The sequence below is a fragment of the Trichosurus vulpecula genome, chromosome 5 (assembly GCF_011100635.1).
Source record: "Trichosurus vulpecula isolate mTriVul1 chromosome 5, mTriVul1.pri, whole genome shotgun sequence".
Classification (NCBI taxonomy): domain Eukaryota; kingdom Metazoa; phylum Chordata; class Mammalia; order Diprotodontia; family Phalangeridae; genus Trichosurus; species Trichosurus vulpecula.
The window spans coordinates 37,195,423-37,211,522 of NC_050577.1; the positions used below are offsets into that span (position 1 = coordinate 37,195,423).

Here is a 16,100-nt window from a genome sequence, read left to right on the forward strand (position 1 = left end):
CTTTATCACTGCTTGCCTGAACAGTAATTAATTAGCCTTTCTGCTTCCAAGTGGACAGTCTGGAAGCATTTATTAATAGTAATGATAACAGCCAACGTCCATACAGCACTTCCAAGTTCACAGAGCTCTTCATACGTTACCTTATTGGATTCTCACAACAACCCTGTGAGATAGATGCTATGATTATCCATGCCTGTTTCCCAGATGAGGAAACTTAAGTTGAGATGAACTGACTTGCTCCTGGTCACACTCACATCGTATTGGTAGGAGCAACATGTACATTTCAGTTGAATCTTGTAGCAAGCCAAGAGAATCTAGGAGACAGGTGAGGAGGCAAAGCGTTTTGGGCAGAGGGGGCAGAAATGGGGAACGGCCTGGACTATCTGAGGCATAGCAAGCGGGCCAGCGTAGCTGAATCACAGCATTCTATGGAGGGTAATCACATGTCAGAGGTGGAATTAGGGTTAGGAAAGGTAGGAAGGAACCAAGCTCAGCAGAGCTTTAAATGCCAAGGACTTTTTTTTTTAATCCTGCAGATAATCTGGAGCCACCAGAGTTTATTTAGCTTCCCCTGACAGATGGGCAGTTTAGGAATATTACTTTGGCAGCTGAAAGAAGAATGGATTAGAGGGGGAAAGACTTGAAGTGGGGAGATCAGTGAGGAGGCAGCCACGGTAATCCAGCTGAAAGATGAGGAGCGGAGAGAAGAGGATGTGCGTGTGAAGGTGGAAACAACTACTCCATGTGTTTGGGTCAGTGAGAGTGAGGAGTTCAAAATGGCACCAAAGATTTTAGCTTTCGCAGTAAGGGTGAAGTTGAGAAGAGGCAGGTTTTGGGGGGGTGGGGGGGCGGGGAGTCAATGAATTTGGTTTTGGACAAATTGAAATTTATCTGCTTAGATGGTGGGACTGGAGCTAAAGAAGAGACCGGGGCTGGACACATAGATCCGGAAACCATCTGCACACGGGTGGTCGAACTCACCGAAGTTGATTTAGATAAACGAGGGAAATAGCCCAGAGGGAGAAGAAGAGGAGGTCATTGGGTGACCTTTCCATGTAGCCTGTATGATCTAGGTGAGGAAGGTCCGTAAGAGACCGAGAAAGGCGGCGTGAAGAGTGGAGACACGTGGGAGAGAGAAAGGGATCCGTAGTGTCCATGACAGCAGGGAGGAGGAGGAGGAGGAGGATGTGTAGAGGACTGGAAGGCTTGCACAATGGTTCGCAAATATTATCTCATTTTTATCCTCTCAGTAGCCCTGTAAGGGAGGTATCGTTACTCCCATTTTATGGAAACTGAGGTAGACAGAGGTTAAGTGCTTTGCCCAGGGTCACACAGTTATTAAATGTCTGAATTTGAATTCAGGTTTTCCTCACTCCAGGTCCGGTGCTGCAGTACCTAGTAGCCTCTAATTATACTTTATATATAATCTAATTATAATTATTTTATAGCAAATAAAATATTCAGTACTGTCATTTACATAACTCTTCCAGACACGTTAATTTTCCTGCTCCTGGCTTAGTTGCTCACGCAGGTGTTATTAGCATCAAAAGTGGAATCATTTCACGTTGGAGCTTGAAAGGGATTTAGAAATCGCCAGCTCCAAACCAGAAGTGATCTGTGAGCAAAGACGCGAAGCCCAACCACGTGACCTGGTTGTCTCTCCTGAGATGGTGCCCTCGGGCCTGAGGATCGGGGCCTCTGCGCTCTCGTTCTTAAATAGACGGCATTTAATTTGTGGTGATTTTTACTTTACGTTGTTTTCGCCAGACGGGCGATGTCATTGCCATAGGCGAGTCACATGAAGAAGCTGTCCCAAGCTCAGCAGGCAGAGCCACACAGGCGGCAGCCCCGCGGTGTTTGCTCTTGTAGTTTTCAGCCGCGTCTGACTCTTTGGGAAATCACGTGGGACCTTCTTGGAGGAGACACTGGAGGGGCTTGCCGTGTCCTTCTCCAGCCCACGTTAGGCCAGCGGGGTTAAACGACGTGGCCAGGGTCACATAGCCAGGAAGTTTCTGAGGTACTTTTTGAACTCAGAAAATGAGTCTTCCTGACTGCAGGCTGGGCCCTCCCTGTGCTGCCACACCTAGCTTTCCTCGTGTTTATAACAGGATGCATAGGCGCGCGCGCGTGTATGTATGTGTGTGTGTGGCGCCACTTCTCCGGTTTTGTAGTCACACGTGCTTATTCTCAGAGCTGGTCTGGACTTGTGTGTATGTGTTGCTTAGTTTCTACCTAAGCCCTCATTTAACGGCGTGGGGGTGGGGGGCACTTATTACAGCTTGTTGGAGTTTGTATTGGACTGGTACATGCGTATTTTATAGAAGAAGCGTTTAGATCCTGCTTGTTTTTGAGCATGGAACAGACAGCTTTCTTGCGGCCGTATTGATTTTGTCTAAAGAAGTATTTTCACATATTGAAATAATAAACCGGGCCGTTGACGTTTTAATGCCGGGTTGTGTTGACCATGTGCGGCCTGATGGTGGTTTTCGTCGCTGGTGACCCACCGCAGCATCTCCAGGTGACATCCGAGGCCCAGCGCCATCCTTCTTTACAGACCGGCGTTTGAAGGTCTCGTTTTACTGTATCATTGTTTAAAAACCCCTTCCATCGTTGTAAATATCACCAGCAGTAGAAATGCAGTCAGCATTTACAGCGTGCTTTATGTTTGCAGAGCACTGCCTGAGGGAGAAGGACGTTGTCATTCCGATTTTATAGATGAGGAGACCGAGTCAGATAGAGTTGAAGTGCGTCACCTAGGATCACATAGGTGTCTGAATCTGAATTTGAACTCGGGCCTCCCTGTCTCCAGGCCTGGCACGCTGTCTGCTGTGCACCTTGTTATAATTATACCTACTATCATAATATTCCTAATCTGTTTCAGACCAGTTCAGTTTGATCAAATATATCTCATATAGTACCTTCCTTTCCTAGCAGATCTGAAGCTTTTTAAATAGAAAGAAAAAATGTATTATTTTGCATCTTTTTATCCTCCACCTAATGGTGACATATTATATATCACAAGCACTCAAATGTTTGTTGAATTAAATTGAATTAATAGGGAGAAAATTATCATTTTGCTGTTTTAGATATTATAAACCAGATTTTCTTTTAAACTGCATCTTTATGGAATGACACAAGTTATCCTATCTTATTTTTTAATTAAATCAGAATGCACATAATATTATAATAATAGTGAAGTGATGGCTGTCACCTGTTATTCAAATTTAAGATTATAAGAGCTTTGACCAAAATGTTAGGTACATTTATTTCATAACTATTCCACTGAATTTAGTTAAACTCTCTTGTCTGACCCTAATTTAAGTTTTTTGAATACAAAGTTTCTTCTCAATATTCAAAATTTAACCATAAATTAGCAATTATAACAAAACCAGTTCATTTGGTGCACTTGGTTCAAAGAATTCAAAACACTTTGAGTGTATATATAAACACACCCACATTATTTTAATGTGTTTATAGAACATAGAATTACAGCCATCAACAGGACAGAACTTTTTGCAGTTTAAATTTTTTTAATTCAATAAATTTTCTAATGCATGTTTAATAGTGATGAGAAAAAAGATTTAAGGAAACACATTACTCTCTAATTCCAAATTATCTTCCTGAAGTTGTATGCTATTTTTTTCCTCATGGGTTTTGCTTTATTTCCATCTTATAAATGAATTCTTATTTAAAATGTTAACTTTTAAATATATTATTTGAAAACCAAGTATGATCATTAAAACACCACTACATAATAGATAAATTTACAATGAAGAGTGAAGACAACTGAAAATCATTAAATACATTAATTGCCCATATTTGCTGGAGTATGGGCACTCAGACATAAGAAGCGGGTGCTATGCTTAAGTGTAAATGATGTGTGTAACAGGCCTCCAGAGAAGGACTTTTTATCCTGATTCATGTCTTAAGTTAGGCAGGTCTGTGGCCAGGGCTGTCTCAGGGGGATGCTGAGTCATTATGTCCTGTCTTTATTGTACTCAGACAAATGAATACAATTTATAGATCTTTTGAACTGTTTATTAAATTTAACACAACAATTATAGAACACAAAGCTTTTAAATCTTTATAGTAGCATTTAGTGAAAAATCCTAAAGCTTAACATGCTTTTCTACATAAAAACATATGGTTCCCCATAGCGTTCTGTGCAACTTATTTTGAACATGTCTGTTTCTTTTACTGTTAAATATTCATTACACATATGCATTGTGAGATTTTTAAAAATTATTCCAAGGTACAGTATTTTATTTGTTATATATTACATCTACAGATCCACATAGAGCTTTACAAAGGACTCAGAAGACTATGTTTAGATCTAAAATAAAAACCTATTTGCATAGATAGATGATCTTAGGGTGGTATCTCTGCTGGTTTTAAGTTAAACCAGTTTAAAACTCACTAGTCTTCCCTCTATAAAGCTTATTATAAAACAGATGTTTCTGCATTAACAGCCCCACCCCCAGGTCTTACTGGGAAGCCTGTTTTAGTCCTGATGGTGGCCTTGCACCTTTTTTGACATGCCACACCCAGAGTTAAGCAGAGCCTTGGTCCAGGAAAAAGTGATGCCACAAGGCCTTTTGCTTAGTTCATGTATAAGCACCACCGATTTATTTCTGGCCTAATCAGTTATACACAGGAAAGACAGACGTATTAATTAGGAACAAAGGAAAGTTGGTATCCTGAAGCCATAAAATATGACTAGTAGAATGTAATTTTTGTTTTTTGAATCATGTAATTCAGATGAAATCTGAATGTTGAAAATTTGCTTTATGTTGTTTCCAACAAAAGACAATTGACTTTCCTCTGTGCGTGTCAAACCAGTAATGATTATACAGCTGATTAACTTTCTATATCAACAGAAATAGAAATGTAAATATTAAATATAGTTGATTCCACTCACTTGAACACATCGAAATTTTTTTATTGACTATATTAACCCTAAAACATTTTAACCTACCTAACTTTTGTTATATTAAAAATCAAGACTGTCAGTGAAACCCCAGTTATTTTCACAATAAGAAAAAATGTTTTAGTGAACTCATAAAGAATTGCATCTTTGTTGCTGTATTTTTAAAAGATCTACTTCTCTAGAAAAAAAATATTTATTACTTACAACTTAATACTTATTTTATAAATAGCAGAAGTGAAGGGGACTTAATTTCCCCAACTAATAGCAAGCGTATTTTTCACTGCTTTAGCTTCTGTACCATTTAATCATTTACAGATCTTTGTGTAAAATTGTTTTAATGCCTTAGTTACCAGACTGTTTTCTAAGTATAAAGTGAGCAGGTAGATGACATCTTTTAGCTTGATTATTATAGCAGTTGCAAAACTCATATTAAACTCTCTTGCACCCTCTATTGTAATTTTTCAGTAGTACTACACATATGTTCCCACTCCCGTATTGTCTTTGAACCTCTTGAAGTACCCAACAAAGCTAATGTTTAGATAATTATTCTTATCAATAATTTACATTGAATCATCCTTCCTCTCACACCTCCCTCCTGCATATGTCACCCTGGGCAAGTCTCTTAACCTCTTGTTCCCCTCGGGCCATCCTGGTAAGATGAATACTTTCTATGACATTTGCCAGCCTGCATTATTAGTAAAGGGAGTTTCCTCATCCTGAGCTCCCCACAAGGCTGAAACCACAGGTCTGAACCCCAAAATGGAAGTACTAAAAGAGCCAGGCTGAGTCAAATTTCACAACCTGCTTCTCCAGTCCAAGATGAGCTTTCCCTGCCACCAGCTGGAACCTTCCCTTTTTTTTTAAAAAAAAAAAAAAAGGAAAAGTCACAGGCAGGTACTGATCCTATGTTTGTGGGCTACGGGGCTTTGAGCAGAAGTGGGGCTCCTTCCTGCTCTTTTGTGAACCTCGCAGTGGTCCAGCTTGGGTTTTTTCCTCCAATAACAGGAGAGCCTGGAGTTGCCCAGGCTAAAATGAAGAATTTATAACAGTGTGGAACAGATGTTTTCATAAACATTTGCTATAATTAATTTCAACTAGGGGATCGAAGGAACAAAGCAGTTTTTCCCTCTTCAAAACTTTATTGCCTTTTCCCTATACGGAAAACTCTGAAATCTTTGTTTTAATATTGTTAGTGAAATAAATATAGCCCCCTATTTAGTTGGTTTTTGAGAAAGAAACTCATATTTTTTCTTCTATGCCACTCTTTGTATCATAAAAGGATATATTTATTGTTACCTTATATGAAAGGGATGTAAGTGTTAAATAAAGCCAGACCTTTAGTAATATCCAGTAAGACCAAAAGAGAGAGATTTAAATACAATGGTCTCAGCTATTTGGTTCCCCATAAAGTTCTGAGAGGTGTTAAGAGCTTTTTTCCTAATTTATAAGACATGTATGGACTACATAAACTTAACTTTTATACCCTATCGTTGATGGTTTTTCTTTTTTTCAAATGGAATATCTTCTCTGCCTAGGTTACTAGTCTCATCCCGCAGATGTGTCTTAGACTTGCTGGGTATACTTGCAAACCAATCAGAATCCGAGTATTAATTATAGAATTGCTAGTTTTTTCTGTTCTTGAAAATCTACCACCATTTCTTTTATTTTTAGTTCCATTATTTGTAAAATCACTCTCTCTATGAAGTCATTTAAAACAAAGTAGTAACCTAAAAGTTTCTCAAATAGACTGAATTTCATTGTTAACCATGTGAAAACTTAGTCTAGCTACAAATTTTTTTTAGTGTAACAGTATCTGGTCTGATCTGTCAACTCCGAAGAGTGTGAGGAAACATAGGTAGCTGTCATTAAAATTACATTTCAGCTTTCAATAACCATTTAATGAGTAGCATAATTATATAAGTATGGTACCTCAAGTACTATACTCAATAATTAAAAATAATCTCATCTTTAAAGTGAAAGCTGTATAATTATTATTTGACTTAACCAGGACCACTGTTATGATCTCCTGTGGCACCTTAGATTGCTCAAAGTGGTTGGAAAGTATAAATTAAAATTGGGCAAATCATTAAATTATTAAGCTTTAACTATGCTAAAAATGAATGTAACATCATATTTGAAATTACATTATATGAATTAGGAATATGTAATGTAAGCAAGTTCTTGCCTATTAAATTTCTTAATTTCAAAGTTTAAACAAAGTACTCAATAGTAGTCTTATGACTTCATTTTTAAAAAAGAAAAAGAACCTTCAAATATACAAAGATAAGTAAATTCAAGATAACTGAAGGAGGGAGAGAGCAATGACACCTGGTTGGTAGAAGGGAAGGGGAGGAATCGGGAAAAATTTTGATAGTAGAGCTGAACCTTGAAGGAAGCCAAGGATTTCTAAACAATAGTGAAGAGTGTACTTCACAGAATTTGGGAGTTTGAGGAACCTCAGTAGCCATCTCTTCCAAACCACCTACCAAAGAAATCCTCCCACAACATGCCTGACCAGTGTTCATCCAGTCTTTACTTGAAAACCTCCAGAGATTCACTACCTAGCTACCCCTAAAATCCCATTTTCTCTAGGAAGCCTTTCTCAACATTTTTGTTTGTTTTGTTTTTTTGTGGAGGGGAAAAGGCAGGGCAATTTCAGTTAAGTGATTTGCCCAAGGTCACACAGCTAGTAAGTGTGTCAGGTGTCTGAGCTCAGATTTAACCTCAGGTCATCCTAATTCTGGGGCCGGTGCTCTACTCACTGGGCCACCTAGCTGCTCCCAACATTTCTAAATTCTAGTGCCTTTACTCTTTTAATTACTTCCTGTTTATCCTGTACATAGCTTGTTTGTACATATTTGTTTGCATGGTGTCTCCCCCATTAGATTGTGACCCCCTTGAGGACAACAACTGTCTTTTGCCTCTTCTGTATCCCCAGCATTTAGCACAATACCTGGACATAGTGTCTGCTCTGTCTCAAGTATTTAATAAATGTTTGTCAACTGACGTGACAGTCTACCAAGCAAAAAATAAACAGATAAGAAAATTCATTTCATTTGAATGAGGCCCCCTTCCTTTTCAGTAGTGACAATAGGAAAAAAAAAGGAAGATGCTAAGAATCATAGTTTTAAGGCCATCTGTAAACATTTTCTTAATTTGTAGCTGTTTTAAATGTGAGATCCTCCTCTGTTGATCAGTAAGAGGACATAGCCTTAAATCATACCATTATTGGCTTTCTTTCTATAAGCCAAAAAAGGAAGTTGCAACTAAATGAAAGATGGTATACAGGATATCCCTTGAGAGGCAAATAAGGGACTTGGAGTTGGCATTTTCATATGTCCAATGGCAACAAGAAACAGCATTTTGTAGGACACTTTGGGTTTTTTTCATTGTAGTGTTCATGATTTGTAAAGAGACAACCATGAAGATAATTGCAACTTATGTGCCAACATCTGGTGCAGAGCATGAGGATGTAGAGAAATTCTAGGAAGAATTTTATGACACTCCAAATTAAATCAACATATACTTAAATACTCAATGACTTCAATGCAGAGGTGGGTAGAGGTGATGAAAATATTTTTGGAAAGTGTGGGTCAAAAGTAAAAAAGACTAAAGACTTATGGATCATACAGAAGCAGCATGATCCTTCAATATCAGAATTGGACACTTCTGGATGTGGCTAGTACTAAATAACATTACAGAAAATGAAATTGACTGTATTCTTAGGCAAAAAAAAATGGTTATTAATGTAGGAGCCATTTCTACATCAGATATTCGTATACCAGCAAAGTTTTTAGAGCAAAGGTTTAAATTATTAAACTAGTGAGAAACAATTAAAATGGAAGACATGACATCCAATTGAGAAGACATTTCAACAAGCTGTTCACCTTATATGAGACAGTGTGGCCTAAAGAATGGAGCACTGGCTTGGAGTCCAGAAGATCTGGGTTTAAATCCTCCCTCTAACATTAGCACTGTGCTCCAGGGGAAATCATTTAACCTCAGGTGCCTCAAGAAGGTGCTTAGAGTGTACTTAGTCCTAGTACGATCTGTGCTGTTGAGGGGAGCTCTCTGCGCTCACAAAATCAAAGATCCATCGCGTAGTATTTGCCTGTTGACATCCCTCCACCCACTCATCCACCCCCCAAAAAGGGAAATGGACAAAAGAGCAGCCACGAACACAAACTGACACTGTTTGCTACCTAAAGATCCTGTAAACCACTAGAGTGAGCGATACCTTGTTGGTGCGTGGGCTTCTTTTTAGGCAGCTTGTTGGTCTAGGGGATAGTTGGTTGGACCTAGAGTCAGGAAGACCGGAATTTAAATCCTGCCTGAGCCACTGACCAGCTTTGTGACTCTAGGCAAGTCAGTAACCGCCTCCAGTCTCAGTTTCCTCATCTGTAAAGTGGCAGTAACAGTAACCCGTGTTGCAGAGTTGTTGTTCGGAGCCAGTGAAGCGGCAGAGGTGACCTGCTCTACCTGCCCGAGAGCGCTCAGTAAAAGCTCGCGACTGTCAGCTCCAAGCAGAGGGAAATCACATTCCTGGGCAACACAGGCTTAGAATATATATTTGTTTATAAAATCTTTCAGATGATGACAGTGGAAAGTTATGAGTAATAGAGCCTCTTAGAGCTGTTGGAGGCAGTGGGATGAAAAAAGAAATTACAGGAAGCCGTGTGTAAAAACAAACTCACTAAGCCATCTCAAGATAACGTTTAAAAGTTAACCTGGAAAGACAACAAACAAAATGGCAAAGATGTGTCAAAATTTCTAGAATAAGTTGAAATGAAATTAATGAAAATCAAGGCAGGTGAGAGAGATGCTACTTGTATTAAAACAACTCTCTCTTTATTGAGCATATATACCCCAAGGAGGTTAAAAAAGTAGATATAAGATCCCACATATAACACTAATATTCATGGAAACCCTTTTTAAAAATAGCAAATAACTAGAATCTCTGATAATGGTTTTGTGTCCACAATATATGAACAACAGGTACAGCTAAGACCAAGATTCATTCCTCAGTAGATCAGTGGTCACCGGATATGAACAAGCATTTCTCAACTGAAGAGTTGCAAAGTATTCAAAATCGCATGAAAGAATGCTCCAGATCACTATTAGTACGAGGAAATCCTAATCAAAATAAGTTTTCATCTTACTCCCTGCAAATTGACAGAGATAACAAAAGATGGGAATCATCCACATTGGAAGGGTATAGGAAGAGAGCTGCACCAGTGACTTGTTGATGGAGCTGTGAATCAGTGCACCTGTTTAGGAAAGTGATTTGGAATTATGCAAATAAAGAGACTAAAATGTCCACATTCTTTGACCCAGAGATTCCTTAGGGTTTATACCTCAATGAGAAGAAAGTCACCGTATTAATCAGAATATTTATACCCACTTTTTCATGATAGCAAAGAATCAGAATAAAAGAGATGCTCATTGATTTGGAGAATAACTAAAAAACATGGATGGTACATGGATGTAATGGAATATTACTGTGCAATAAGACATGAAGTATATGATGACTACAGAGAAGCATGGGAAGAGCTGACACAGAGTGAAGTAATATACACAAATGACCACAGCAGCGTCAAAGAACACCCACACAGAAGGAGTGAATGTTGTAAAATTATGAAGGACAAACATGGCTAGAAAATAGGGACAAGGGATATTTTAAAAATATATCAATAAAACTTATTTAAAAAATAAAACAAATGGAATCAAAGTGGGTACATATCATTTTGGGGAATGGCTAAAGAAACTATGATATATGCTGCCTAGGAACAGCTAGGTGGAGCAGTGCAAAGAGTGCTGGGCCTGGAGTCTGGAAGACCTGAGTTCAAATCCAGCTTCAAGTCACTTACTGCGCAACCCTGAGCAAGTCACTTAATTTCTGCCTACCTCAGTTTACTCATCTGTAAAATGAGGATAATAATAACACCAGCCTCCTCGGGTTGTTGTGAGGATAAGGTGAGAACATATTTATAAGGTACTTTGCAAATCTGAAAGCACCATATAAGTGTTTATCATGATGAGACCATAGAAGAGGAACTAACACGAAAAATGTGGAGAAACAGGCGCAGACTTTGATGACCCAGGGCTAGACAGGAGAGTTACTCAAACAGAAACATCATTAAAAGGCGGCTGAACTTAGATTCAATGCAGTGATCCAGCTTGGTCCCAGAAAACAAATAATGAGACATAACTTTGCCTAGTGATACAAAATATATCCCTAAAAAAATTTTTTTAATTAAATAATATATCTCTAGTGACTATTCAGTTTGCCTCAGAACTTTATTAACTGCGTCCAGCTTTCCCAGACTCTGCAGGCAGCAATTAAAGAAGTGAAGAGTCTAGTTCTAGTCCTTAGAAATGTTTTCAAATTTTCCCCCTAAAAGAAATTCCTTATTTCATTTGCTTTTTCTTGATAGGGATTGCAGCGTGCTAAATGAAAACTGTCACATATGCTGTCAGATTAAGTTGCACTATCAGTCAGTTTTGCTTTAATGTTTTTCTTAGTTATTCTTATTGGAAATTTATCAGGCAAAGACAGTAGTATAAAATACAAAAATAAATCAGTAAAACAAAACTACAAGAAAATGGAGAGAGAAAAAAAGATTAGATTCTCTGGAATATTTCTGAAGTGGAGCTCAACTGGAATGCCTGTTGGATATGTCACACTGTATTTCCTAGAGAGATTTCTCAAACTTAACATGTCCAAAACTGAACTCATTAGCTTTTCCACCAGACTTGTTCCTCTTCCACCTTCCCTACTTCTGTCAGCAGCACCAGCATTCTTCTAGTGTCCCACACTCATAACTTTTGTGTTTTCCTTGATCTTACCCCCAAGATACCTCTTGCACGTAACTCCTTCTCCCCATTCACCTTAGTTCAGACCCTCATTGACTCCTACCTCAGTTTATTACAGAGTCCTTCTATTTGGTATCCCTGCCTCCAGTCTTTTCTCATTCCAGTCCAAACCCCACATTCCTGCCGAAGGAATTTTCTTTTAGCACGTCCTTTTCCGTGTTTCTACTGTATACAGTAAATTTCAATAGTTTCCTGTTTCTCCTAGAATTCAATATAAACGCCTGCTTAACTTTGGAAGCTCTCCCAAACTTGACTTCCACCTCTTTTTTCAGGCTTATTGGCCATTGCTCCCTCCCTTACGCTCTGTGACAGAGCCCCACTGGCCTTCCCTTGGTTCCTCTTCCATGACCCTCCATCTTCTGTCCGCGCCACTACATTCAATGTCTTACATGCTTAGAAATGTGTTGTTTCCTCACGTCCAGCTCAGTATCTCATGCTTCCTTCAAGGTGTGACTCAAGCACTTCCTCCTATGTGAAGCCTTTCCAGAGCCCCTTAAATGCCCTCCCTCCCAAGCTACCTTATGTTTAAACACTTTATACTTATTTGCATTTTTTATATTTATTCCTTATATACTTCTACTTTTGTCATCTCTCTAAGTGGAAAGTAAGCTGCTTATTGATAAGGATTTTTTCATTAATTGTATTATCCTTAATAATACTGCACCACTACTAGGTGCTTATTAAATGCTTGTTGATTAAGTGAATTGATGGTAAGTTCCTTCAGATACTCCACTTTGAAGACAGAGTTGCACTGATTGTATAATCTCCTGAAACATTGTAGACCTTCCTGATTGAATTCCACGAGCATTCAAGAGTGTTTGGTCTAACTATCCACATGGGAAAAACCTAGTCAAGGAATACTGTCTATCATCCCAGTTATTATGAACGAACAGCTTGTTGAGCTCTTCCATCAGTACGTGAAAGTTGGATAGACACTACATTTAGGCAATGAGTTGTCTAGCAAAAGAGGAGAGACAGAGACAGAGAGATGGATAGGTGGATGGAAAGAATAAGCATTTATTACATGCCTGCAGTGTGCCAGCACTGTGTTAACGAAGTTTTGAGGATGTAAATAAAACCAAATAAAACAGTCCCTCCCCTCAAGGATTTTATATTCTAGTGGGTAAAGACAACACATAAAGAAGGCCTGGAAACACGGGTAGAGTAGCAGGAAGTACATTTGGACAGGGTCATGGCAACTGGCCTGGAGGTAGAAAAGCCCAGAGAAGGAGTTGGGGCAGGAGTAAAGTGAGCATCGCTGAAGCCCTTCATGAAAGGATGGACAAGGGTAGATCAGGGTGCCCACCAAGCGGGATAGTGTGACTCAGGACACAAGTTTCTCCAGGGTGGAAAGGCAAGTAGCAAGGAAGTGAAGACGTCCAGAGAATTGAGTCAGCTACAAGTATCCTGGATTGCCTTCAAAAGAAGATGTGTACTTTACAAAGGCCCAGCTTTCACAAATCAGTGACCATCCGTCAAAGCTGGGTGGCTGCAGTGGATGGAAGGAGCTCCAGAGAAAGCTGGGAGCAGTGAGCACCCACACTGTGGCTGGGATTCAGAGAGAAGCCCTTACCTTTTGAACAAACACCACAGAAAATTGACCAGGGCACCTAGACAATAATTGCTGAGGATTCGAGGGTATGAATTGGATTGGAATTGATGGCTCACATTGGAGGAAGAGAGGGGGTCCACTTTGATGAGATCTTGTAAGGACTGAAGTTTGCCTCCCAGAAAAAAAAAGTAGTCTTCCTAAAGCGTTTCCTGATTTAAAGTGACCATTTCTGAAGATTTAAAAAGACTACTGAACCTCTTTCAAAACCTACATTCAAAATATGAAATGTCTAAATGAATAAAGTAATTCATTCAAAGGGAATCAGCACTAGAGTAATTCTGACCCACTCTTTTTCTTGTAATGGAAATGAGGATCAAAGAGAATATGTAACTTGCCAAGGTCAGAAAGCTCTTAGTGGCAGAAACCAATAGTATCTAAGTCACCACAGAATCAATGCTTTCAAGTTGTGGTGCTGAAGAAGACTGTTGAGAGTCCTTTGGGCAGCGAGGAGATCAAATTAGTCAATACTTAAAGAAATTAATTCAGGCCATTCACTGGAAGGTCAGATACTGAAACCGAAGCTTAAATACTTTAGCCGTATAACGAGAAGACAGGACTCACTGGAAGAGATTGAAGGCAAAAGGATAAAGGGGACAGCAGAATTTGAGGTGGAGAGTGTCGTGGAAACAACAAATGTGCACTTGGAGAGACTTTGAGAGATAATGGAGGGTAGAAGGACCTGGCATGTTCTGTTCCACGGGGTCACGAAGAGTTGGACATGAGTCAAGAATAGCTGAACGGCTCATGGCTCCAGGCTCAGGGCTTCACTTCCCTCTTCTCCACTCTCTGCTGAACACTAAATGAAGAGACTCATCAAGATTCTCGTGGTGGAGATTTGTGCTCACCTAATATATTAAGTTCACGGGAATTAGACAGATATAGGGACGTAGGATATGTTGTTCATCGCTGGTCAAAAGTGTAGTTTAATGGCCAACAAAACATGACAATGTCAAATTTATTTAAAAGGTTTACAATTAATAGGGCCTAAAGTTCAGACCATACTGATGATAAACTAATTATCTATCCCCTGTGTAGAAATTACTATATTGCCCTTTCTGCTGATAGACATTTATTTCACTTGTGCCTGTTAGTAATTTACATGGCAATTTACTTTTGATAATACCAGTGTCCAAATTCAAAAAACAACCATTCGTTCTCAAGAGTAATTTCTTTCACCAGGATGTTCAAGCAATATAGTTATCACATGTGTTTTTATAAACATACACATACGTGTGTGTGCATATGTATATATCTATATTGTTTTTACTTTTTTTGTTTTATTTCTGAGTATTTTGCAATTTTTTCCTTTCTAGGTGAATCCAGTGAAAATGGAAGAATAAATCCTACCACAGACTCCGACAGCACTTTTATTTCCTACAGGTAGGACCTTTGTCTATCATCTAGCTCCTGCATACCTTATCCTTTCGGTAAATTTGTAGCAGTGCTAAAGCTTTCTATTTACATTTGATAATATTTCCTGCTAATAAACATACTCAAGGTTTTATACTATTAGTGCACTGACCCCAAGAGAGTTTAAAGAAAGCTCAAAAAGAATTCACGATAGTATTAAATGCTATTTGTCGGCCTTTCCTCTGGGGGCTTGTCAGGAAATAGGGCAGCCTTATGTTTGGCTCAGTGGCAAAAATAATATACTGGTAAATAAAACACGTGCCCATCTGAGCTCTTGTTAAGGTTTTTCTTCCAACTTGAATTTTGGTTGAGTAAATGTTCGAGCATGTTTATGTTTTGGTAGAGAATCTAGGGGAGATAATAGATTCTTTGTTATCATATAACTGATAAAAAGGTTTAAATTCTAGGTCTTATTATCTGGAAAATAAAATTTAAATACCGAGATTTTTTTGAATGGCAGTGATACCTAAAAAATGTCATTTAGTTTGCAGCCCTTTATCTTTAGGTGTGATTGATTCTCTTGACTTATTTTTAATGGCAGCATAAATTCACTATGAAAGTATGGACTGGGATCACAGATTTTATAGATTTAGCATATTAATTTTAAGTAGTTAATCAGTAAACATGTATTAAGTACCTACAGTATACTTAGCACTATGTTAGATGAAGGGAATACTAAGAGAAATGAAAAACAGCCCCTGCCTTCAAGGAATTTCCATTTATTCTGTAAACTGAGGGAACAAAATGCATATGAAATAAATACAAAGTAATTTTGAAAAAGAATTACTGAAGTTAGGGGCACCCAGAAAGGATTCCTATATGAAGAATTGTTTACAGAAAATGAGGAATTCTGAGATGTTGAGGTGAAGGAAAATGACATCTAGGTAAGACAGACTATGCAAAGGCATACATAAGGAGCATGATCCTGTGTGTGTAAGGACATCAGTTTAGGTGGATTCTAGAAATTATGTTAGAGAGTGATGTGTAATAATACTAGGAGGTAGGTTGGGGCAAAGTTGTGAAGGATTTTAAAAGCCAAAGAGGAGATGGAAATATAGTACTGCTCCTCAGCTTCTTTGTATTGTAATTACCGCTATAGATTTTATTTCCCCATATGTTGTAATTATTTGTGTTTGCTTATTATTTCAACATTACTGAGATTATAAACTTCTGGTAGGTAGGCTATTCTCTGTCCAACACCTCTTCGTGTCTCCCCTTCCTCCCTCTCAGTCTCTGGTAAATCTAATAGATGTTCAGTCTTCGACTAGAAGAATAAGT

At 38.6% G+C, this 16,100-nt stretch overlaps 1 protein-coding gene across 7 annotated transcripts in view; it reads left to right on the top strand.

The window, feature by feature from the left end:
* TBC1D5 (TBC1 domain family member 5) overlaps nt 1-16,100 on the top strand; it is a 635,464-nt gene that overhangs the window by 340,228 nt on the left and 279,136 nt on the right. For all 7 annotated transcript variants that reach the window (XM_036758387.1, XM_036758382.1, XM_036758384.1 and 4 more), the window contains one exon: nt 14,726-14,792. In XM_036758387.1, coding sequence (XP_036614282.1) covers nt 14,726-14,792 — 67 coding nt within the window. The remainder of the gene's footprint in view (nt 1-14,725; nt 14,793-16,100) is intronic.